The 26,353-nt window shown below is 39.9% G+C and overlaps 1 protein-coding gene across 1 annotated transcript in view; it reads left to right on the forward strand.

The window, feature by feature from the left end:
• The window catches only part of ATP8A2 (ATPase phospholipid transporting 8A2), a 294,058-nt gene that overhangs the window by 242,965 nt on the left and 24,740 nt on the right, over positions 1-26,353 (forward strand). The window contains exon 33 of the mRNA XM_019474848.1: positions 20,228-20,316. Coding sequence (XP_019330393.1) covers positions 20,228-20,316 — 89 coding nt within the window. The remainder of the gene's footprint in view (positions 1-20,227; positions 20,317-26,353) is intronic.

Here is a 26,353-nt window from a genome sequence, read left to right on the forward strand (position 1 = left end):
TTTTGTTCCATAGGAAGCCTCATTACTTAAACCATATAGACTGCTGTGGGTTCAACAGCTAAGCATAGGGTTAGAAGCCAGCACCAGTCTGGAAGTAGACTAGATGTGTTAGTATATTTAGTTCCATACTACATGTGCCTTGCTACCAGTTCATGTCTGTGCTTATGTAGCTCCTGGCTGCCCATGCCTGAGCCTCAATGTTTTGTTCCATAGGAAGCCTCATTACTTAAACCATATAGACTGAGGAAGGTTGGTTATTGTTCTTCTGGGAAGGACTTTTTTTTTAGAGGTGTTTTTTTTTTCCTCAGAGACAAGATTGGCCTGTGCAAGGCTCATAATAGTCTGTTTATTTTTTGCACTGCTAGATTGGCCTCACTTTTGGTTTTGGGATCCTCTGCGCTTTCTAGATATGTCAGATAGAGTGGGTAGAGATTGTGTACCTTGTATACTGGGCCTTCTACTATGAAGCTCTACTGAAAACCTGTGTGGTCTTGGGGCTTTTTGTGTTTGCATTAGTTTAATTGCCTCTCTGACCCCTCTTCCTCTGTTGGCCTTTCAAGCTCTGTGGGCTCTTAGCCTCACTGATATCTCTCCACGGGATCTTTGTACCAGGAAGCATCCAGGCTTGCCTGGAACTCCCCCAGCCCTGCTGTCCAGTTATCCAGCAGTTTATCTGGCTTTTATACAGAACTTCTGGTTTTGCATTTTTAATACCTGTAATTCACTTCCTTCTGTTCCGTTAAGCTGTAGATGAGGAGTTTATTAGTTTTAGCTCTTTTCATAATACATACGTTTCAGCATCTGACTGCTTTTTCATTTCTCTCAGAAGCATGGTATTTAGTTGCCCTCTGAGAAAGGGAAGCAATTTATAAATATCCTTCTAGACCAGTTCTTTTATGCAGCACTTCCAGTTATTTGATCGCCTGTGTTAATTTCTTTTATTGTTTCCTTTTATTTTTTTCCCTGTGGGTTACTAAGATTAATTACTTTTCCATACTGCAATTCTTCTATGTATCCTAGGCAGTGTTTCTAAATTTCAGTCTTTATCATGACAGTCAAAATAGAGTATATTTTCAGCCTCCAAATTAACTTTAATCCTACATTAGGAAATTTTTCTGTCTCACCATATCTGTTATGTAAAATCCGAAGTGGTGATCCATGAATTAGAACAGCAAGAGGTACCCCAATTTGAACAGAATGCAGCTGCATGACTTTCCGCTATTCTTTGATTTCACTGACTGTGTCTAAACAGACTCTTGGGAGCGCTCTGCAGGGAACCCTGACTGTCCAGGTCAGGAACATGTTGAAATAAGCTATGGCTCCACTCCAGCCCACGCACCAGCATTTCTTCTCCGTTAAAATTAGAATGTAGGAAATGTCACCTGCACATTGTTCCTGTATGGACTTGGAACATGGCCCAAACGCACCGTCAAACTCAATGGTACCCCTGCATCAGCATTCAGGTGCATGCACTGATTCTCACTTGGGTTTTTATTTGTAGAGGTCTACCTCTTTCTCTTCAGTCTGAATTTCCAGACCTAATTTTCCTATATGTATACCTCCTTTGGACCTAATGTATTTAAAGGATAATCCATTAAAAGCCCTCACTGATATCTGCATTACCTCTTTCGAAGAATTGAGGATAGTACTTGCTGTTCTGTGAACTCTTTGGTGGCTTGAGGCTGGCAGGGTCAGTAAGATTTCTAAGAACATGAAAATCTACGATGGTTCAGATCTTCCCCTTATTTCTCTCAAATATTCTGATGTTGACAGTAATATTGCTGGGCTGTCTTATCTCTTGGTCTGGATTCTTTGTGGGTTTGATGAAAAAGATCTACAAGTTCTTGCAATGTCTTGAGTCAGAAGGGGATAATGCTCTTAGCTGAAAATAGGGCTATTCTGTTTGGTATTTGGTTTTCCATTTATAACTTAAAAAAAGGTGGAAACATGTTTATCTTTCAATTCCCATACATATGTGAAGTTGTTGCTGTTCTCTGAATGCTATAAGAATTAAGGTGGTCCTGGGGGAATAATGATGACATATGTCATCAGTTGGAGAGGCACTCTGGAGAAAGACCTATCAGAGGGGGAACTTGCTTCTAGATTGCTGAACTGGGAATATTGCAGAAAAGATCCTAGGCAGTCTGGCTTCCCTAGGCAACGGTTCCTTGGGATTTCTCCTACTTTCAGGTACATCAAACTTGCTGAACACATGAACACTTAGTTGATCAGCTTCTGCTGCTGGAATGTGCTAATTTAGATCTTGTTCGAGCCTTTCCATGCAACACTAATAATCGTGTTGTAGACAGGCCTAACCAGGAAGCTTACCAGGGTCAAGCTGACATCTAAGCAAGCGCTGGAGTCTGCCCCAAGTAAGAAAAGGTTAAGAAAACCTGGATTCTGTCAATGGGACTGAACTCAAGAATGATACGTTTTCAACAGCAGAAGCTTTGCCAGGGATTGAGAGCAGTGATGTCTCTGAAGGAGGTTAAAGCAGCTATCTTCTGGACATTTTGTATTTGTTTTAGCCTTGGAGAGCTCCAGGTTCCCTTCCCTTTCGTTTGCTGGTTCCTTTTGTGAGCTCCCCTATGTTACTCTTTCCTGTTTGTCCTCTAAGGAACATTACTATTGTAATAGTAATGACATGATATTACTATCTTACCTTCTTCTGACCTGACAATGAGTCCTCTCATTTGCACTTGACTAACAGTCAGTCAAGTGAAAGGCACTGACTCGTGTTACTAGATTATTTTCCTGGAGTTGATTGATGTCTGCTAATTATTTTAACGTTTTACTTTTTTTTTTGCTTATTTTCAGTGCTTTCTCTTCTGATGACCAGTTATGCTTCATAATTGACTCTGTGTGTGTGTGTATATATTTAGGTACACCTTTATCTTCTGCTGTTTTGAATTAACTTTGCAGAGAACCACTTCTTTTGTAAGCAGCTATTTTGTTTTGGCTCTCCAGACTTGTTGGGTGTTGAATGTCCAGAACTTGCAGTTTCAGACAGTGTTAGTCCTGGACTATCATACTTAAGCTCTTGGGTTAGTAAATAAGATGCAGCTTTTTTGCTGCTTGGTGATATAGCTTGGATATGATCTTTTCAGGCTTATAGGAAACACCTTGTTCCTATGAGCATGCCCTGGAACTTGGTTGCCAAACGGCACACAGGGTCAGGTTATGTTGTTTAGTTTGCCAATTTGCATTTGGGCTTGATTCCTGTCTTTGGAACTGTGTCAGGTAAAACACAGAATGTCTGGACCTAGAAAGGCACCTAACTCCTGAAAATGCATAATCAATACATGGTGCTGGGATCATTTTCAGAAACTTTATTGGCATGATAATAGCTGTCTTAGACTGTAACTATGTTAGGGCAATTGGATGTGGAAACACCCTGAATCTGTCAAAACAGACATGGCAGCTGACAGGGTGTAGAAATCAATCACTTGATCTCTTTGCTCAAGTGATGTGTGAATTGTGCATTTTAATAAAAGTAGGCTTGAACTCCTGAACTAAGATATGTGACCACATCAAAATCAAAAATACAGCAGGCCACCCTTTCCTAATTACTTTAACAAATGCTTTTGCTAATGAAATGACAGTGGCAATTTTAATCCCCTAAATTTAAGAATTTCTGGCAGTCTACCAAAGGAAAATATAGTAGTAGCAAAAATAATTAAGCATTTCTGTAGCATGCTTTATCATTGGATCTGAAATCATTTAGAGGCAAGCGAATATCTTCATGATCATTGTATCACAATTTCCATTCTGTGGATAAGGAAACAAGATTACAGATGGGGGGAATGGGCAGGGTGAAGTATAGCTAGTAGCATGGCTTTTCAGTAAAGGTTGTGGAGGAGTTGACATACTGCAAGTAACTGTGTTGTGGCCTCTTCCAAATCAGCGTAAAAGCCTAAAGTTTACACTGAAATTTTTCCCTGGGTACATTTTTGAAAGGTTTGGAAAAGGATCACAAAAAGCATGCTTGTCAAAATGGTGGGGGTGGGTGTCTGTCTGTAATGGGAATTGCAAACAGAAACAGAAGTGATTTGGCTTTTTTTCTGCTAGGGCTGTTCTGCTGAGACGCAGGAATCGGACACTGAACCTGACTAAAGTATAAGTGAAGGGGGGTACTGAGCTTCCTGCGCCAAAAATGAGCATAAAGTAGAAAGGCTAAATACAGGTTAGGAAAATCAAAATAATGTAAATATACACACACGCTGCTATCAGTAACATAGGAGAGCTTAAAAAAAGAAAAAGCAAAGATTGTTGTGTGAGGAAGCACCACTGTCATGTTAAACTGGGGAAGAATTTGGCTCATTATATTTAATGTCACATCACTCATATAGAGCCCTAAAAATAGTGTTTATAATAAAACCCCTGACACAGCCATGACTAGCATGATTCAGATGGCCCCTTTCCTTTTTTAATTTGTGAACAAAGCTCCTCCTTTGAAGAGAAGTATTTGTTTACAATTGTTTATCAGAGCAGGAAATGGATCAGTTAGATGTAACTTTTTAAGTTAATTGACTGCCACTACTAAAACCACCTGACGTCGTGCTGGTGCCAGCAGTGCCAGATGAGAAATCTCATCATTGTTGCTGTGGGAAAGGCAAGGACATGATGGGAAATGTTATTCTTGGCACTCGAAAGATTAAAAATTTTAAATATTTATAGAGTCTTATCTAAACTACTGATTGGTTATTAGTGCCTTGAATTGAGGCAGGGATGTGTGAATCCCTAGAGCTTTAGGGCTGTATCCCATCTGAATGAATCTGAACCATTAACAGGGAATTGGCGCGCTAAATCTTCCCCTAGCTATATCCTCCTTTCCATACTGCACTGCCTTTATATTTATTTTTTTCTCCTGGATTGTTTCGTTAATGATCTAGAATGTAATAACAGCACAAAAAAAAATTTTAGATTCTTCCCTCTTTGAAATATTTGGCTTCAGAGCTATATTTATATCTTTTCTTTTTCCTGCTGCACAGGCTTGTAATCCTTTTTGCCTGTGCAAAAGCAGAATGACTTCATTAGCGTGGTGCTACCTTGTGCTATACTGAGTTTAGCAATCTTTTCTGCTTCAACAATACTTCCCTGCTGACTTAAGGGTTTTTTGAAAGGGGGGGAGGGAGATTTAACATAAATATTCTGGTTTATTTTTTCCTGGCAAATTCCTGGCCTGTTTGGAGACTCGAAGCTATTGGATGCATTTGTTGGTGTTGCAAACCCACATTTTTCCTGTCAGTTGCAGAATAGCTCCAGCTTTTGATGACTGTAATGAGATCTTTGATAATGCTTCTGCTGCCTGTAGCAAATGGGCTTACTGTGGGAGCCAGGAGCCCTTTCAAAAAGCCCCAATTTCAGAGCTGAGAGAGAAACAAGAGAGCACAACCTAGAAGTAAAGACTCCTATCTCACCTAATCTTGAGCCTCACAGGAAGGACCCCTTGAGTCTACAAGTAAGGTTGAAACTATTTGGTGTGGCTAATGTTTATCAGCTAGTAAAAAAAAAAGTCTTTTCCTCTGGTATTATTTCCATGTCGCTGTCAAGCCTGTGGTAAAACAGTAAAAGAGAGTGAACGAACTTGGGGCATATTTTAAGGGCAGAGCAGGCAAGAAAACTCTCCAGGTCAGTTATCTTAAAAATAAGTCTCAAATTCAATAGGCTTGTGAGCCTAAGGCAAGCTTAATTAAACTTAAAGGAAAGCAAAAATAGGCATTTAAAACGCTGTTTTGGTTCTCATAAACCTGAGTAAGCCAAAATCTGGATTACTCAATTATGTATGGTTGTGGGATTTGTTTTGTGAGCATTTTCCTGCTCAGCCCAGATTCTCAGCATCCTTCTCTTCCTCTGTGTGTGTGTGGCTGTCTCCGAAGGAGGAGAGGAAGGGACTTCAGGTTTTGATTTGGAGGCTCAGAATGTGCTACAAGTTGCCCCTCTTCCTATCAGGCTGTCCCCAGACATGCTGGAAAGTGTGTTTGTAAGGAGGAGGTGATACAATGATACTCTTTGGAGTATTTACCCCAGACTATATCTCTGTGGCTGTGTTCATGTCTGTGCCTTGGAAAAGGGAATAGTTCCCTGGGAGGGACTGCGAAGCTTCGCTTTGCAGTGCAAGTTTAATAGGAAAGCGCAAGCTGGCCACAATGTGTGGTTTTGTGGGCTGAAAGCTTGTCACTTTTGAAGGAGCTGAACCCTAGAGCCTGGCACTCTGGTGTTGGTTTTCCTCTGCTAAAATGTTCTTTAAGGAGCTCTACATAACACATCTGCATTGAGTTATCTTTCTCCTTTTCACTTCTTGATTGAAATGCACATTGCTTTATCATCAGTTTAGTGTACTTTACTTGTCTGTTAAGCAAAACTAAAAGCTTTGAAGAACTCCTGCAATGGATTTAAGTATCACTGAGACCGCTGGCTACCTTGCCTCCTGTGAGAGGAGTTAGTCAAATCCCAGATCTTATGTGCATAGGTACTTAGTTTCTCCCATCTGAGAGTGAGGGAGAAAGGAGTAGTGTGTGATTATGCCACATGGTCACCATTTTGAGACAACGGGGTTATTCACTAGAATGTCTGTTAGGTACCCATGCAGAAGACCTTATGCATGCTCGGTGGGTTGGAAGAAATGCATCAGATGCTTTTTATCAGCACCTTATCAGTCTTTGGAAACCAGCATCCCTGATACTGGCTGGTGACTGTCCCAGAGAACTGTCAACTCTGTTCATCTTCTCAAGTCGGGTTTTCCAGCAGGCTGGGTCTCACTGAGTGTCACCACCTGAAGGATGAACATAAAATTACGAGACTACAAAATTTAATGTGAGAGCAATAGAGGAGTGGGTTCTAGAAGGTAGAGGAAGCAGGGAGGATCTGGGACATGTAAGAGTAAGATGATGGGTAGGGGTCAGTGCAGTGTCAAGGGGATTGGGCCCCTCACTGTTATGTGTCCTCTCAGTCTTGCCCAGTTGATTTCATTTTATGATAGAGAAAAAAATGTTTTCTCCCTGATGCTCTCAGTATCTCCTTTATCTGCAGCTGATACAATCTAAATAATGCGTATTTGGTCCTAATATAGGTATCTAACCTATTGTCTTGGCTGTGACAATGCCCAGTGGCAGATGATTAGGAAGAGAATAAGAACAGAAGAGGATATAATGGTACTTCTGTGGTGTAGTCTCCCAGCTTTAAGCAGCTCGGGGATTTCAACACCCAGAAACAATACCTTTGTATTTATTAAACCTCAATGGGTTTTTCTTCCAGGAAGCAGTGTAATTTTAAGTTCAAGTGAAGCTTTTCAAGTAATGTGATCGCTCTCTGGTCCACAACAACCTGCAGGAATCCTACACTATATATGTGAAAGCATATTACCTCTAACTGGTTTTGTACCTGCCACTGACTGTCTGATCTGGTGTCCCCAGTCCTTGTACTGGAAGAAGAAAGGAGCAATTATTCTGTTTACCTGCTTTCTGCCGTTCTTGTCTTTACAGGCCTTTATAGAGTCTTTCTCTTCTTCGTGTTCCTAAAAAGGAAAGTCATTGCATTAGCCATTACTCATATTAAAACCATGCCATACTCTGATTATTTTTGTTGCCTTTCAACCTTTTCTAATTCTCCAGTGCCCTTTTTGGAATGAAGGGAGCATGTAGATGAAGCACAGGTTTTCTTATAGCAGCAAAATGTTTGGGTTTCTTCCATCCCATTCCTAATAAGTCCTAACACCCAATTTGCTTTTTTGGACTGCTGGGTAACAGGATTGCATCCTTAGGCCTTCAGCTGACTATTACTGCTATCACTTTCCCCATGTCTATCGCTTTTCACTTAAACATATTGAATTTTATTTTATTGCACAAAGAGTCCTTTTGCCATTCTTTCTGGTTAGTTTTTATTATTTTATATGCTGTCTGAGGGAGATGGTATCCTCTCAAACTTTTGTGTTGCTATTCACCCCTTTCCTAGATCATCTATGAATATCTTGGCACAAATCGTAGCACAGACATCTGTAGGACTCCCCTGATGATCTCTCTCCATTAAGAACACTGCATTTGTAGTCCTGCTGTTGGTTTTGTGTTATCTAACTGGTTACTCTCCTGTGCAAGGACCTTTTCCACTTACCCTGTGGTACCTTATTTTCTGAAGCTCTGATAAAGGGCTTGATCAAGCTGGACAAAGCAGAATTTGGAAATCTGAATAAACAGAGGTTATCTGGTGAGGAAGTCTGTCTGACTCGGGTAAAGAGATTGTTTGTGCAGCCTGCTGTGCCATGCCCAGACTTCTTCTTATTCTCCTCTGGTGTAAGCACAGCAACGGGGTCATGGGTGCCTCCTTGCAGGCACTCTGTGCCCCTGGCATTCTGCCTCCCAGGGAAATTGTTGGTGGAGCTGGCTTCACCTGCCCTTGGCCAAAAACTGCTGTGTGATGTAGGGAAAGCTGCCTTAATTGCTATAAATGTTGGTTTTCCATACCTACAGTATTAGAAATAAAATTTCCTACTTCACAGGCATGGTGTAGTGCTCAAATTAGTAAGCAGCTTAGTTCTTGCTGGAGAGCCCTGGATAGAAAGAAACTGGGAAATGCAAAATATTGGAAAATATTTGATTGAGTTCTACTTGAACATCAGTGTGACCCATGCTCCAAAGTTGTTTGTGTTCTTGAAAAATACCACAATCATTAGTAAGTGGCCTGCAGTGTGATTGCTAGTCAGATGTGTATGCAGAGAGGAGGGGGAGGTCCCCACCATTGGCCTAGGTAAACCTCCAGAGTCCCTAAAGGGGGAAAACAATGGTTTAAATGAAAAGATTGCTGGCAAGCTTTTTAAAAACGCCAGTTGTCTCCGATACTCAAAGACTTGAAAGACTTTGGGGTTTGCTTATGATGTCACTGATATGGCTTTGGAAAATCTCAATACTTTTACTGTTTTAACATTAATTCTAAAATTACTGGTTTTCATTTACTGTACCTTGCAGGCTTTAAGCAGAATATCACTATCCACCTTTTTCACTAGCCAGGCAGAAAGTGTTTTAAAACTGTTAATGATGATATGCTGCTGACATGATTTTAAAGAGTAACCGTATGGGAGTGTTTCTTTTAAAACTACACACAACATGGCATTGTAGGATTTTTGCGCACACAAGAAAATAAACCAGGTCAAAATAGGTCAAACTGCAGTCTTCCAGTATGAAGAGCATCTATTTTAAGTGGAAGATGAGAAATGAAATAGTAACTGTTACCCTGAAATGAAAAATGGTGCTGTTTATGTATTTAATTGGTCAGGGTTTGTAATGGGGCTTTGAATTCTGCTGCTGTCGGATCTTGTACTGCTGCTGTCAATCATGGTTTTTCTCTTAAAAGACTTGTGGTAAATTTATTTTGGATAGTTTCTTAACAGGTGTTTCCTCAATGTTACGAATGCTTTAAATGAGAACCGTGCTCCATGTCCGGAGTTCTCAGCTGAAATCACACGGCGGCCTGACATGGGCGCTGGTGTGTTTACTCATCTGCGGCCACGCTGACAGCAGGCGCTGGCGGGTCCCCGCCGCGGCCCGGCCTGGACGCAGAACAGATGTCGGGGATTAGGGGGAAGGATTCGGGGAGGCTTTCAGCCTGCGCGTTCGCGGAAGTAATTCATTGTGGAGACGCAGACAGGGCTGGCTGGACCTGTGCTGAGGAGTCGGCTGAAATGGGTCTCGGTGGGTTTGAGGATCTGAATCAAAAACAAATGTTTTCCTGGTACCTTTTAATTAAAGGGAAAGCATAAATCAATATAATAAAATAAAGTTAGTGCACCAAATGGTATTGTACTTCTACAGTGTTCTTCCCAACAAAGAAGCTGGCAATATGGGTCTCTTAAAAATCGTGCTACCTCGCATGCTGCAGGCGGAAAGGCTGCCTGGTTTGCCTTGCTGGGAAAGGGTGTGGAGGCAGGAGGCAGCTGTGCTGCCTGCCCTGGAACTGGGCATCCAGGAGAGCCTCTTCACCTTGAACTAGCTCTTGTGGTCGTCTTGTCATTTTGTCGATGAGTTATGATTAAGAGAACGTTTCCTGTGGGACTGTCTGTCTTCAGCTGTTAGGTTTGTCTCTGGCTTTTGTGTTTTGCATGTCATACACTCATCTAGGGAAAAATAGGGGTGGCACAAGGTGAACAAGACTGAGCGGTGGAGAAGATCTGCCATGGTGTGAAGTGTCCCCTACAGACATCAGATACTGCACCACATACCCATGAGGCTTGTCAGGCATCTCTGTGGCCCGGGAAGCTAACTTTTGGCCGCAATTCAGTTAGTTATAGATTCAGAGCAGGCATCTGTAGCTGTGATTTGTGATGTGGAAAAGAGAATTTATGTAAATCACTACTATCATCTATTGTGCTATTGTTATGAAGATTTTGGTAAAGGGTGAAAGGAAGAAGGGAGAGACAGGATGCATCTCCAGGTTTTGGCAAGAGGGTGTGGTGGGAATGATTGCAGATGTACCTTGTACATGATAATACAAGGCAAAAGATGTGGTGGTTGCATGAAGAGGTCATGTGCTCAAGCAATGAAATAAATTGCTCTGGGAATGAAAACGAAGGAAAGAACCAAGTTTTTAGGGGAAAAAGTACTCATTTGTGGTAAGACTCCATTGATCTGAGTTGAAGTGCAGCCATGCTCAAATAACCCAAAGTCTTTAGGGCCTTCAAGAGAGACAATATGATGCTAAGGAAAACTTTGAGCTGACTGCATTCAGAATGTGCTTTAAGAAATAACCATTGAGTATGGTAGCTGAGTGAAGATAAAATCTCAAGTGAATATGTAGTGATTGAGCTAGTAAGCTGCTCTTTCTGGAGAAATATAACATGGGTAAGTAATGACTGTTATCTGATTCAAGTCAACCATTGCTATAACAGATTGAAAACAGACAAAGATCTATAAAATTGAGTTTACAGGATGTAGTTTTGCGGAATGCAGAGCCCCCTCTATGGAAGTGATGTACTTTCAGCTGCTGTTGGCTTCGGTAAGAATTCAACCTGCTCATCGATTTATAAGCCTAGACCCCAGTTTGAAAAACTGGAAACGATCTACTTCTCTGAGCCTTGCAGTTACTAGATCTAATTCATGCTATATGGTTATCAACCATTTTCTGGAATTCTTGAGCTATTAAGGAATCTCCAAGATGTAAGACACAGGGAATAGTGTTGTTCTGGTAAACTTAATGTCAAACCGTATCAGGAAATAAGTTTATAAGCAAAATATCAAAAACCACAGTGCTTTCCATTTGCAGGTCCCAATGCTGTAGCTCACTGCAAGCAGCAAACCACATGCAGAGTTGCAGTACTTTCTGAGAAGCTGCCTGCATGCACAGGTGTCTGCATGCCCCATCTAAATTGCTAGATCAGGGCTCTGGAGAGTAGCAGTCTTGCTAAAGTCAACTTATTTGGCAAATGTGGGGACAAGGTGCAGAATCTAATTTGAACTATCGATGAATGTTTAGCCACTGGTCATTCTGGGTCTTTGTACGTGCTGTAGGACGTGAGTGTTTTGGTCAGCAGCTTCACTCAGAAGGCAAAAGTGTTTAGATGGTCCAGGTGGGTGAATAGATACCTAATTACACTTACCTGAAATATTTAATAGTGTAGCTTAGTTAATGTGGTTTATGTTTTCTTTTTTAATCCCCCTTCTTGAGATGGTCTACAAAAGCACAAAAATGTTTGGCAGAAAGATACACTAAGTGGCAAAACAAATAGAGAAGGAATAAATGCAGACTTCAAAGGTGATATAAAAAAAAAAGTGAGTAAAACAATCATGTGAGGTGGGGGAAGCGTTATTTGATACTACTATTTAAAAAAAAGCTATTTTTCAATATACTATGAAAACAGTTGTTTAAAAAAGTATTTTCAAAACACTCCAGTGAGGTTTACCATATTTTCTGTGTTTTCTCTGAGGTTAGGACACATGCCCAAATTCATACCATGAAACTGTGGTAGAGGTAGAATAAGACCAGGGTTCCTGAAACTGATTTTTCTGCTCTTAGTAGAGCACTTCTTTACTCAGGGATGCTACTTCGCTAATACTGGGGAGAAGGGAGTATCTGGGAACAAATGTTTTGTGTGAGGAAGCCAGTGCTGTTGCAGTAGCACAGCTGGAAAACTTCAAACACACAAAGCCAGGAAATTTGAAAGTTCTGACTCTCTTTGTAGGTGTAACTTGGCAGGTTGTACAAATATCTTATATCTTCACTGGCAAGGAACGGCTTCTGCTAAACATAATTACTCCCTTGGAGTTTTAAATTCAAAGGTGGGTTCTGTAAAATTTAATTTTTTTCCCCTGAAGCTTTCATGATAAAGGCACAGTTATTAAATAAGGACAGCTACTATACAAGAGTGGTTACTATTAAAACCTGCACAGAAAAAGTTATAGGCACCAAACAAGAGTGCTTACATGCTGAACATGACTTCAAAAGGAGAAACATAATGTAAAGTATAAATTTCTTTTTATATGCAGAGTAGAAGTTAATACTAAAGTGCATGAAACAGTGAACAAGACAAACTGTTTCATTGTCATGTCTATCAAAGTTACTGTTTCAGATTTGCCTGTTCTTTCTATTCATGCCTGTGTTGGTTTGAGGGGGCAGGAAAGAAAAACTGGAAAGATTCTAAAAAAAAAAAGTCTGTAAGAGTGACTTTGCTTTCATACAGGAAAGCACACTTTCATACAGATTTTACTTCAGCTTAGTGGAGTTACAGCGTCATTGCAGGTCACCACCCATCGGCCGGTAGCCACCCATGGGCCTACTCTTCCACATCCTCAAGTGTGAGTTCATCTTAAACTGCAATAGAAGAAAATTATATTGTGTTGCACAACCATCTGATTGGAGACATCTCAGAAAACTCGAACTATCTTATGATTCAGAGTAGTATCAAGCCTGACTCAGGTGAGGAAAAATAAATCTTGGATGCCATCACCAGTGTCCTCTGCATCAGGTTTTTTTCCAAGGTGTTCATGGTCCACAAGAACATGTGTAAAGGAAGGAATTACTTTTATTCAGTAATTTTAATTTGTGCTGGGGGACATCAGACTAATACAGAGCTACAGACTAATATTTTTAGATTTTTTTTTTTTAACCAGGAAGAATAATTACCACCTAGTGCCATTTACCTAAAGATTTACTGAGGTATTTCATCCACCTTAAGGAGAGGTTGTTTGGTTAATGAGATCTGTGCTCTCTAATAAAATTTCAGGAATCCACTTATATCCATTTACATGGAGCATGATTTTACTACTAAGTTTTAACCAACAGTCTTCTCCAAATGACTTTGAAGAAACATTAATTTACATTTTTTTGTTGAGCTTAATGTAACCATTAATGAAAAAGGAATGATAGGCTGCATGAAATTGCATCAGAGTTTACACTGCCAGTGAACCATAAAATCAAATTAAAACACCATCTGATTAATTTTCTTAATTCTCTGCTATCAGAGTAATAATGGAGAGTAACATGGGCAGGCTCCTTGTTTAATTGGTAGTGTTGTATACTAATTAAGTAATGATACACAGTAATTTTTTCTCAGGCAAGGCTACATATGTAAAATATGTTTTTAGTTAACACAACACAGCTTATTAACACCCTTTGGGACACATTTGGCCAATGATATCTTCATTTGTGTATCAAATATTAATTTCTGTAAATTACATTAAGAAATAGAATAAAAATAGGTTGCTAACTTGCTGTATTCCTCCATTATGGAAAAATAGTTCCCAACAAGAAAATTAAAGGGAGTAGCAGATCTGAGGATTTCACTGTGCTCCTATGGTGTTACAGCTCTAGCTAGTTTCTCCAAAATCATGGCAGTGTATGTGAAGTTGGGGTTGGGTTTCCCCCCCACGCCCTTGAAGATAATAATTTTTAGTTTTGTAGCTTTGTATTGCCAATTCCTGGAATTTTCTGATCATGAAAGAACTTCAAGCAAGTGATTTGTCTTTTTTGAGTTGCCATAATATTTTTCTGGGTTTTCTGTACTTTAGTTTGTATTTTCATGCTTTCTTTTAACCATCGTAACTAGCAACTTCTTTAACAAAAAGCTTCTTGCTTGAGACCTATATCTCAAAATATCTTGGGCTTTACTAGGAATGCCAAATATATGCCTTGGTGATACCATTTTCCTTTTTGCTCAGAGTACCACTCCTGTCCTCCCTCCTTACATTTGTATCCAGGTATTACATTAAAATTACCAATAAGCTTGATAACTATGGCGTGGAAGCTAGACAGTGGATAGGTTTCTTGCTGTAGACTTCCGTATGGTTTTAAGCATGACTGGTGAAATTAAGAAAAGGGGTAAAATATCTGAGTTGAGGTATCTGATTTTTTTCTTTCCTCCTTTTACCACTCTCAAGGGGATATGGATGTATGAGTGGAGACTGGGAGAGGGAGGAAATAGGTTTGAGACTGGACCAATATGTCATTGTGTTACATCCAGCCAGCCAGTGAGGTCATTGTTTTCATCTGAGCCATTTTAGAATCAAAACTCTTACATTATGGAAAACATTGCACATCTTTATTTCAGACATGGAAATATCCAGGCAACCTTTCAATGATAGAACTCTGCTGATTTCATTTGAGGTACTCCTGACTCCCAGTGGTGTAAGCAGGAGGGGAAATCAAATTCTTTTGCCTCATTTTTTAACGCTTTGCCACTAACCCAAAGGGGTTATTCTTTAGGCACATTTCCAGCCAAGACGCTTGTTGAAGAGGGAGCTGGTAAATCTGTTGATCACACCTGTCAGCCCTGAATCTAGTAAAATCTGTCCAGCCTGGAGCTGGCTACAGTTATATTGGGGGAAAAAGTTCTTAAGCACCGACTCATGTTGAGGCTAGATTATGTGCACAGGGAAAACCCTTGAGACTGCATTCTTGGATATTGATTATATTTCATACTTGGGCTCCAGTAGGCTCAGTCTCTGTGTAGTATGATTTAATTGAGGGACTTGGGCAATCTGCCCAGCTCTGCAATTGATTTGTGTGACCATGAGCAAATCCTGCCATCTCTCTGCACTTGGGTTTTAATGTATATGATCTTTAAGGTGGGTTTGGTATTTGTAGCACTTTAAGGATCTTGTATAATACAGTAATTATAACAGATTTTGTGTATTTTGTACAATATAACAGCATGGGTTGGGGATGCTGATCATTCCACATAAGCTAATAGAAATAGTTAAGAGGTTTTGTCTGAATCTAACAAATGCTGTTTTATCATTTAAAGTGGGAGAAAACCATTGCTAGTTGATGCCTTCAGAATAATTTATGAAAAATGGATTGCTGTATGACACCATATCTTCCAGTTGTTGCACGGCATGTGCTTACAGCGTTAGTATGTAGCAAGTCCTATGTCTCCTTAAGATCTATGCAGCCACTTGGTTGATAAGGATTTAATATTTTTGCCCCTTCAAGATTAAACTTCGAGGTCTTTTGAAACAAGAAAACTACCCAGTGCTGGCACTGAAACATTCAGTCTTAAGAGGACCCAGAACACGCAGAGGGTGCACAGTGCAGTTCTCTAAAGGAAAACAGGGCTGGGTAATGGTCTGCAAACTGCATAAATGCATCAGGTACTTGCAGGAGAGTTTGCACAGTGATGCTGTTCATAATCTGTGATAACTTTTTCATGCATGGAATCTGTTCCTCTTCCTACTGAAGTTAGGCTTCAAATTTACTCATGAAAAGCATTAAAAAAAAAAACAAACCCAACCCCAAACTAACTGCAGCAAAATGTCTAAGCTGTAACATCATTAAAAATGCAACAGATCCAAGATTGGCGTAGAGTGTGTTTAACTTTCTACCGAAAATATTTTCGACCTTTAAAGCAGTTTCTGAATCGGCCCTATTGCTACAGAGCAAATGAAAGGCAAGCTTTCCCAGGAATCTAGGAGTTTCCAGTGTAAAGTAGGAGCATTGCTGTGATGTGTCCCAGTGTTAGTGCCTGAGCTTCTCGTGGAGAATAATATATTTGTCCATACACCATGCCATCAAGTGAGGCACTGGGACTTCAAGATAAATGGAGTGGGATTGTTTGCCCAAGCTAGCAGCACCCTTTCATCGGTGGGAAAATGGCTGAGACCTGAGACCGGTTGGGTCCTTATCCATGCCTTGTGGAGAGAGCCATGATCAGGATCCAGGCACACTTCCAGTAATAATTTTTGTCGCACTGTAAATACAAAGCCAGCTGTTTCCATTGTGATCTTATGCTTTTGCTGTCTGTTTTTTATCAGAGTTAGGATGCATGAGTATATGAGGAAATGAATAATAAAAAGCTTTTATTATTCAAAATATGAATTTAAATCTTGTCTCACTTTTCTTGAATGATCTAAGATGATTGAGACTCTTGTTTGGTTTGTCTGAATCCTTTACTGGTCCCCCAGTTGTTGTCTAACCATGCTGTGATAAGAACACCAAGACAGCCTGGATATCTGAATTCCCTTCCCTGGGCACTTCTGGCCTTGGTGTTCTCCTTGGAAGTTGTTGTTGAAAATAGTGGCACCACCTATTGGTGGAAAAGGAAAACTATGAATGATGTTTGTTTGCATACTAAGAATGAATAGTAAAATGGAGAAAAGCTTGAAATGAATTCCATATTGCAATTCAAGACTTTTTTTAAACAACCTAGTCCCTGTTTGATATGCTTGTGTAGAGCATGTCCTTGATTTAAAACAAACAAACAAAAAACCAAACCAAACAAACCCAAACAAAATAAAAAAAACCTTAACCTAGGCTTTCTAAAATAATAGTACAGAGCATATCTTCCTAGTTATTCTGACTGTCCAGGACTATCGCTTTTTTTGCTGTGTTCAAAAGAAAAAAAAAAAGTACCCACCCTTACAAAACCAGTTTACAAGAGGTTAAAGGTATTGGGACCTAAATTGTTTGCTCCTCAGTTGAAATAGCTGGAGCTAAGCTTTTTCTTTCTTTTCTTGTTCCCATTCTTTCATTTTAACAAATGTTATCACTCCTCTAAAATGAGCTATTTTACTGTGGCAGCCGCGTCAGTGCTTGGAAGACAGTCTACTGATGGCAGCAGTTTAAGCTGTAATGCCTTCAGCAGGAGGACTTGCATTAGTCTCAAGTGTTTTTGGCATGCCATGTGATGAATGGTTTCTGGTAGTTGGCTTTGGATGTGCTAGTCACTAATGTTTACGTTGGTAGACAGAATAAAAATTACTTAGTTGCTTATTGTGGGGCCTGTGTGATGACAGAGCTGGTCAAATTTTGAATTTGTTTAAAAAACCAAAGAATTTCTCCTTCTGCTCCCTGTGACCTACTAAAAAAGAAAAAAAAGTTTAGTAGCTCTGCTCTTCTTATCTGGGGGAGATAACTGATAGGTGAAGGGTGTTATTCGTTGGGACTAGGTATGGAAATGCCATGTTTCACTGAAGATGTGTTGCACTACTGTCTTTACTGCTGTCATGAATAGCTGAACAACTGGAATGGAGCACAGCAACAGCTGTGAAGCCTGAGGAAGGCTTTGTTGCAATATAGAGGTGTTCTTACTATAGCTTCTGTTCATAACCCAGCCCTCTATCCCACAAGTTGGAGAGTATCCTAAAGATGCTGTCTATGGATGTGCCCAGAATGTGTTAGGTGGTTTCCAGTGAATCCTCTGCTGAGGAGATCCCGTCCTGTGAGCAGATGGTGTAACCCTGCCGGAGAGAAGGAAGAGTTCAGAGCTGTGCATGTAAGACAAACCAGTTCACTGTCATGCAGCATAGCAGTCATAACTCCAAGAGGAAACTAGAGGTGACCAGGGAAGAAACCTTTCAGATGAGCTCAGGAAAGGTGTAAAATCTTGGAGGGTTGTTTGGAAAAAAGCTTGCCAGTAGTAAAGTAGTCTGACAGGGTTCAGATGAGATGAATAGTTCTAGTATTACGGTGCAGTTTGTGGACAGAATAATACTTGAGTAAAATGCATAATTGCAGGCAAAAAGTATTTGGCTTGAGGTTTTTTGGTGTCGAGTTTAACATGTGAGATGTCCAAATTCATAGCCATTGATTGAGTTGTCAACATTTATAACAACAGTTATAGCATTTAAACTTCTACTGAATGCATACTCGGATTGTTCTGCGCATTGAAAGTGTGTTGAGTTGCTTTCAGCTAGAAAAGCAAAAGGTGGAACATAAAATACTTGAAGCCAAAATAGTAGAAAATGCATATAGAATACTATGGCCCTTTTTAGCCTTTATTAGCACAGGCAATGGAAGGATGGTCAGTGGAAACGCTGATGTGATTAGACTGCTAGTGCTTGCAGGGTCACACCCAATGAAAAGCAAAGCATGAAGATAAATCTCATTATGTTTTGCCACTGTGTTACTACAGTTCAGCTCTTTGGCTAACAATAAAGTTAAGATTTCCCTCTTATTCCTGTACATCCTTTTCCTTAAATAAGCATAGATCAAAACTGCCTGTATGCTTCTGGCATCCTCATGTGAAAGGAGGCATGAGGGCTCACAAATAACTGAGTGCTGCTTCTGGGACTGGAATGTTTTTGCTTACTGTCTGTGTGGGTGGCAAAGTGTCCGTAAATGTTTTAGTACAGTCTAGGTCCCTCTTGGTTTCAGTACAAGATTTACCACTGATCTGTCAGTCCAGCAATGGCATGTAGGATTTAACATTCAAAAGTGAAAAATCCTTTTGGAAATACTCACTACTTGGCAATCCAAGGGCAAGTTGCTGCTAAATATGACTGAGTTGTGAGGTAGACAACTTTAAACAGAGATCAGCACTGGGAGAAGGTGCTGGGTGCTACCGGTAGACATCCTGTCAGTGTGATGTGATGGCTTTTCTCAGTTGTAAAGCTTTGCTGCAGTGAGTGGTGGAAGTTCCTCCTGTTGTGATCAATCATGTTTGTCTTACAAAGGGTATAATTACAAATTTTTGTCTTCTCACAATGTATTTCAAAGGCTAGTAGATGTTTTGTTTCGTTCCATGTTCTGTAGCTCAACTTTCTTTGTCTGTAAAATGCCCTTACACTTCAGCATTGTGGGCTGCTGCTCTCTTGTGTGTTAAAACAGTGAGGCACAGCTGAGCCAGCCAAGCCTGTGTTACAGTGGTGAGACAGCTGCTTTCGTTTGGTGTCCGTGGGTATAGGCCTCCCTGCCTTCGGCAACATCGCACACGAACATCGGTAGATAAGTGTGTGTGTTGTATGTGGCATACGAAATATTGAGAAGTAAAGGTTTTGGGGAAGGGATATGGCAGTGTCCATAACTGGCAAGGGAGCAAAATGTGGATAGCCACTGGAAATACTGTTGACACCCTTCAGCCCCTGTTTTAGTTGTGTGCTGCACACGAGTCATTACAGAAAAAAAAAATCTTTTCTGTTTCTAATGTACTAGAGAACTTAAATGATTCTTACGGGGAACTGTGTGTGTGTGTGTGCGCATGCAAGAGGTGGTGAGGTAGTCTCAAGTAGCAAACCCGGGCCTTAGTCACCATTGATTTATCTGTAAAAGATTCTAATGACCTAAAATAGCATTTCTGTAAATAGTGCTATATTTCAACTTTGTTCCATAACTATGTGTGTATGCTGTGACTTGCAGGGTTTCCAGATATCTTCCTTCTCAAATCCTACCGAGCTTTTTCTTCAAGCATTACAACAACGAGAAAAACACAAATATAAACTTTGAGGTCTTTGTTTAAAAAAAAAAAAAAAAAAAAAAGCGCCATTTGCTGGACAGGAGTTAATCTTCCCCACCCTGGGTTTCAGGCAGCAGTAGTTTGAACAGGAAGTGCTGTATTTAAGTGGAATATGACTGAAACATTTTAGTGAGAAATGTATTTTTTTGTTTGCTGCTCAGAGATCTAGAACAGTGGGTAGAAAGAGAGTAAACAAAGGGCACAAAAGATAGTCAAAAGTGCAAGCTAAATATACTTACGGTGCACTTCGCCATGAGTGAAAATGTGTCTGCCTGGATCCACAAACTAATATCAGTGGAGGATTTGGTCAAAACACCCGATTTTTTGAAAATTTCTAAGGAATTTGAGATCATAAGGAATGATCACAATGCGAAGTGTCATTGCTATTTGTTAATTATAGGCCTAACTTCTGTTAAGAGTTGATGAGGCTTCCCCCCACCACCAAATTTCAACATCACCCAGATCACGGATGCAGTACCTGTTTGATGCCATCACTCTACCTTTTCCTTGTAAACAACCACTTAACATGTAATGGCTTGAAAATACTCATGATTTATTTGTTTGTTTTCTTCACAGGCTGGAATGGTGTTAAGATGTGGATACTTCTGGTTTGGCTTGTTTCTCGTGCCCACTGCGTGCCTTGTTAAAGACGTGGCATGGACAGCGTAAGTTCCAAACCAGTCCTCTCGGTGTTATAGGAACTGTTCTGTATGCACATGTTGTCCAGTCCAGTATTGTTCTGTAAAGAACTACGAAGCCTTTCAGTGAATGCAAAATGGTGATATATGTTTGGAAGACCTCTGAGCAAAGTGAAGTGGGAGTCATTTCTCACCTGCCAATGCAACCAGCAATGTGAAAGAATGAATAGTTAGTCATGAATCTGAAGGAGTAAGCCTTGTCTGAGTAATGATGGTGTGTTGTCTTATGATTATTTGGGTTGTCTATCCTCTAGTTAAAGGCAAATTTAAATCAGACATCATCCTATTCCTAAAAAGGAGCAAATAAGTTGTTCAATTTGACTAAGTGTAGGTAGAAAGTAAAAATGTGGCACTCCAATCCATACCCAGTAAGCTCCCAGTTCTTTGTCAGCTGCTCTTTAGGTTCTCCTTCAACAGTGGGTCTTCCAAGACTTAACTGAGAGAACAGCAGTACTCTGCACTCTGTGGTTGAAGTGAAGTCTTACTCCTTCCCTGCCCAGAGAGGAGGAACAACCCTTGTGAAATACAAGCCTGTGTAATCCCCTTTTCTCAAAACTCTGGGGTTTGAAAGCATTGCAGAAGGCAAGCAATTTCAAGAACTTTGACTTAAATAGAAGCAACTTATCTTCTCTACCACTGCAATTTGAAATGCAGATGTACCATTTTCATTTAGAATTTCTGGTGTTTTGTTCAGCTTGCTTTTAAGTGTCTTAAGCACCAAAGCTTTCATCCTTTCCCTTGGAAAGCTGCGTTACAACCAAAGTTTTATTACATGGATATGTAATAACCTTGTGCAAGGCCCAGAGCATTCCAACTCTGGGGCAAAAAGGCACATCCTAGCTGGAGTGAAGAGGAAATATAGGTTAGCTTGTCACAAAGGCTCGAAGTGAAAGCATCGTAACACGTAACACTTTGCTCCAGGAGTGAGCTGTCCGTCAGCCAAGGAAGATTTTTAGAATCATACAATTATTCAGGTTGGAAAAGACCTTTAAGATCATTGAGTCCAACTGTAAACCTAACACTACCAAGTCCACCAATCTTCTTTTCAGTATTTTCTGCGTTTCTCTGTAAAGAGCAGAAAGTTTCCCAAACACAAGCACATTTCAAACACCAGCATAAAAGGATAAATCAGATCATACGCATATATCCGAAAATCTTGTTTTCTTCCTATGGAGTTGATAGCACGGCTAAATTAAACTGGTAGTAGGCAAATCTGCCAATCAGTAAGTACTTCTTAAATGTTTTCCTATTTTCTTCCTCAGCGTAATCTTCACGTGCTACACTGCTAAAATTATAACTAGGTATCATAATGTAAATTTTTTGTTCAGGCCAAACTATGATTTAATGGTCTAGCACACTAGAGGGTTTTTTGTTACACTCATTAAACTTCTCCAATTGAAAATTACTTTAAAATTCTAAAGCTGAGGCCAAAATGTTTAAATTTAGATACTTAGCTGTGTCTATGACCTGCTTTTTAAAGCTCTGAAAAAAATCTTAGAATTCATTTAGCATAACAGGCCCTGCTCCTGTGTCAGGCATTATTTAAAATTACCTGCTTAGAAGTCAGTGAGCTGAACTGTTGGCAGCATCAGGGATTAAATACATATTTAGGTGTCCAAGATTACACTTTAGTATTTTGAAATGTTTTCATGATAGTTGAGTGTCCTGAAGTTGTCCTCTGTTCTTACCAGTTCTTGGCAAAAATGACTCAAGAATTGTAAAACAGGCCAGACCAAGGCAGGCTCATCCTCAGCTATTACTCGTTTAAAACACTGTTACTGACTCAACCTGTTCTTCAGTATTTCTTAGAGAAATCTCAGCAACATAATCCTTTCAGTGGTTCAGGCCAAGAATGTACGGAGATTGTGAAGCCCTCAAGACAAACGTGTATGATTGATATACTGGATATTTTCCCAACAGATTTTAAACAGGAGGGTCCTACCAACTTTAAGGAAAAAAATCTGTTCTCCGAGCAGGACTGCTTTTTTTTTTTTTAACCCATCACTGAAAAATTAACACCATTAACATTTTAACTAGGATAAATGAAATGACACAGCTATCAGCACTGCCATATGGAAGGAGTAAAGGTCTGTTTCCTTTCCAAGAGGCTTGCCATTCAAAACTTGAGCCCAAGGCCTCTGGAAATCAGCCGGCAGATTTCTACAGCAGTGGTTACACCACATTGCTCTCTGTAATTCAGCAGAATCTGGTTTTGGTCACAAAATTCCAGCAGCTCTGACTTCTCATGGTCATGGAATTTATCCCTTTCAGTTTCTTTTGGACATGAAGCATATGTCCGCAGAAAGAACATCCATGTGACCCAAAAGGTACATACCTAATTTCAGTACAAAATACTGCCAGAAAACCATAAATACAGTACAGAGTTTTTGTGTGGAAGAAGGTTAAAAGGGATAGGAAAGTGTGTTTCAATCCCATACAAATCTTTGTTTCTAAACTGCTGTGCTGCATCCACTATCAAAACATGTAATGCTGGAAGCAAGAGCTAGTTTTACATGTTCCCTTTGTTACACAGGCTACAGTTGTCAACACACCTCTTATCTCCCATGTTCTCTGCAGCTCCAGGCTTTTTTATTTACATTTTTTTTCTTTTTAAGTGAATCAAGGAAATGTGGATAACTCTTTAAAAAGAGAAGGAAGTTCATTATTAATACTTGGCTGCAATACCACATTGTTGTTTCTAAACTGCTGTGCTGCATCCACTATCAAAACATGTAATGCTGGAAGCAAGAGCTAGTTTTACATGTTCCCTTTGTTACACAGGCTACAGTTGTCAACACACCTCTTATCTCCCATGTTCTCTGCAGCTCCAGGCTTTTTTATTTACATTTTTTTTCTTTTTTTAAGTGAATAGGAAATGTGGATAACTCTTTAAAAAGAGAAGGAAGTTCATTATTAATACTTGGCTGCAATACCACATTGTTAACTTTGGTCCACTACCCTGAATTCAGTGGCTTGGTTTTGATTTGGTTTTTGCCTTATTAAAGTCCCAGTTGTGCTACCATTGAAATGAACAGAGCTTTATAAAGTGAGTGCTTCCTCGCAGTTGGCACATGTCACTTGAATACATGTCACTGGTGCTAGGAAGTCTCAAAATAGCTGAGCTATAAAGCTATGTGGGAATCATAAAAACACAGAGTGTATTCCAGCAAAATTAGGCAAGAGGGCAAGAATTTATTAATAATTGGTGTCTCAATACTTAGTGTTACAGTGAAAAATTTCCTGAGCCTTCCAATCATTACCAAAATCTTCATGTACTTTTTTTACCACGGAGGGAGAAGCATGTTGTACTTGCCAGTTCTCCAGTGTAAATAGAGAAGGTATGAGGAGCTCTTCCCATCCTTGCACACGCTGGCAGTCCCTGGAGCACAAGACTCCTAAAATGGTCTTGAGGATAATGAGCCAGAGTAGAGGTGTCGTCATGTTTGAGAACAATTTACGAATGTAACCATGCTTCTCCCTGGCAGATTCTGGCCTCCCGAACCCCCTAAATATCCTCCTAGGGCAGTGAAGTGAAGCTATGCCCTTCCCTGGCTTGGAAGGGGAGGGGCCACCCAAAATACAAAGATAACCCTTTGCCTGTTCTTATGGTCCATGATCTTAATATCCCAGTGTGTGAGGGAAAGGTGAGTTTGTCTTTATGTAACGTATCAAATTTCAGCTGAACAGTAACATGAAACACAAGATCTCATAATCTGTTGAGGACTTATTGTGCATCTAGGGCTGCCTGTAAAGTACAAGGTAAAAGCTAAGACTTCTGCCTGTATTTTTGTGTATCAAAAGTTAATAATGTGCTGTTGTGAAAAAGTCATGAAGCACCCAGTCCTGTTGCCAGCAGTCCATGGAATATTTGCAGTTGACTTTGATAGGAGCAAGCCCAGACTCTGAGGCAATTGTAATACCATATTTTAGTATTTGTTTTTGGAGAACCACGTGGATAGGTTAACTCAGGCCCTTTTTATAAATACTTAATTACTGACTCTTTCATGGGTGCTCTTGCTTCCAAGTGAAGGAGTGACTCAATGCATAACAATTACCTGTGGGTTTATTGTTGCTTTATGGATACCCAGCCACAGCAGAGCCTATGTATTTCATCACTTCACACTACTTACAAAATACTTCAGTACCCCCAACTTCAGGACAACAGTATTTTTTCCGTATTGTGAAATATCAGTGCAATGCCTGCTTGTGCTGTGCTGCACTAATTGGACTTCGTTGCTCAGGCTCCATTCTGTTAAATTTTGAATTCAGTATTCACTCAAAGGGAAAAGAAAAACATCTCTCATCTCTTATGGTGTATGGCAAGATAAACATGGAAACTTGGGAGAGATTGAATAACTTGAAGATTTCTGTGTTCTTGTCTGTGGGAAAACTGGTTATAAAGGATCTTAAAAGTTCCAAACATGCTCAATCTTCAAGTTTGCAATAGTAGGTACAGCCTCTTTAAAAGGTAAGAGATGAGTTCAAGGTCAAAATTTCATTGTATTTACTCAAATTAAAAGTGTGATAGTGAAGTCATCTGTAAGATTATAAGAATTAATAGCTCAAAGCTTTCTCATTTTAATCGCTATAGTTTCTCTTCCTCAAAGAGGAGACCAGTCTAATCATTAGCCTAACTAGTTATAGGAACTTGAATCTAATTAATTTCTGTGCAGCTATTGGTAATCTCACAGTCTTGAAACATTATGCGTTTTAAAAATATCCTTGCTACTGATTTCTTCTGTCACAGTATGTTGGTGTTCCCTTGCAAATCATACACCTTTGGTGGTTGGTTTTAATAGGGTGCTTGTCAAAGTACATCCTGGTACTCTTTACCTCCAGATTTTGCTATGCTTCATCTTTTGCTGTTCTCTTTTTTTTCCTCTTAAATGCAGATGTGTTTTGAAAAGTAGTTTTCATTTTAACTTCTCATTTTGAGACATTTGGAGCCTAATTCAGCAACACAAAGACCAGAAGACTTGGATAACCTAGTATTAATATCAAGGTGCTGTCATCTAAAATAGTATCAGCAAAGATTCTGTGGTCTTTGTTTCTTATTCCCCATGGAAGGAGTAATAAGAATCATACTTCTCAAAAATAAATGCATCTTCATTATCTTTTAATTACATATACACCAGTTGTTATTTTTCTGCTAGAGGGAGTTTGACATTGTTTTACATCATTGGTTAAAGATTATAGCATCTGCATGTAAGACTTTTATAAAACTTGTAAAGAAATTTTTGCCGTCTCTAGAGTTGAATACTATTTTAACTCCATGAAGCAAGTGGTGTCTCAGCTGACTTGGCTCCATCTTGTTTTCAGGCATATCTTGCAGTCACATGCAAATCAATATTATCTCATGGGACTCTTGTCCTCCTTTAAGTGACACAAAAGAGGAAGCTGATCAGAAACTGCCTGCTGGAGAAAGATCCTTGTGTTTTGTATTATTGCTTTGTACATGTCAAGACAGAGGGGACTAGATTCTCTCCTTGTATCAATGTTGTTTAGGTATAATAACACAGGAGCAGTAGGTGAAATTGGGGAAAAAAAGGCCCAAGTCTCTACATGGGGGACATTGCTCTCCAAATTTTGGTTGCACTTGTGGTACATGGATTGCTCTTTGAATCCCCAAGCCGAGAAAATAGACCGCAGCCAGTCTTGTTACTGTCACTTTGAAAGCTCAGTGGGGAGAGAAGTGCCTTTCCAAGACATGTGAGACTGATAAGTGAAAATAAAGGGGCTTGAATGGCAATTATTATCTGAGACTCTCCTCAGTTTTTCAGAGCAGTGCCACGCATAGCTCAAAAGAGAGTCGAATCATGTTTTACTGTCATGAATATTCAATGAATCCCAGCTCTTTTGTCTGAATGCCTGGGTCCTGAGCAGTCCCACGGCAGCGGTGTCAGGTCTCCATAGCTCTGTAAGCTTTGGTTAGATTTTGAGTGTTGTGTTGAAGCAGCTGAGCTCTGCTGAATTTGAAGTCCTGATTTCTCATTTTTTACATAAT

The sequence above is a fragment of the Aptenodytes forsteri genome, unplaced genomic scaffold (assembly GCF_000699145.1).
Source record: "Aptenodytes forsteri isolate BGI_AS27 unplaced genomic scaffold, ASM69914v1 Scaffold155, whole genome shotgun sequence".
NCBI classification, from domain to species: domain Eukaryota; kingdom Metazoa; phylum Chordata; class Aves; order Sphenisciformes; family Spheniscidae; genus Aptenodytes; species Aptenodytes forsteri.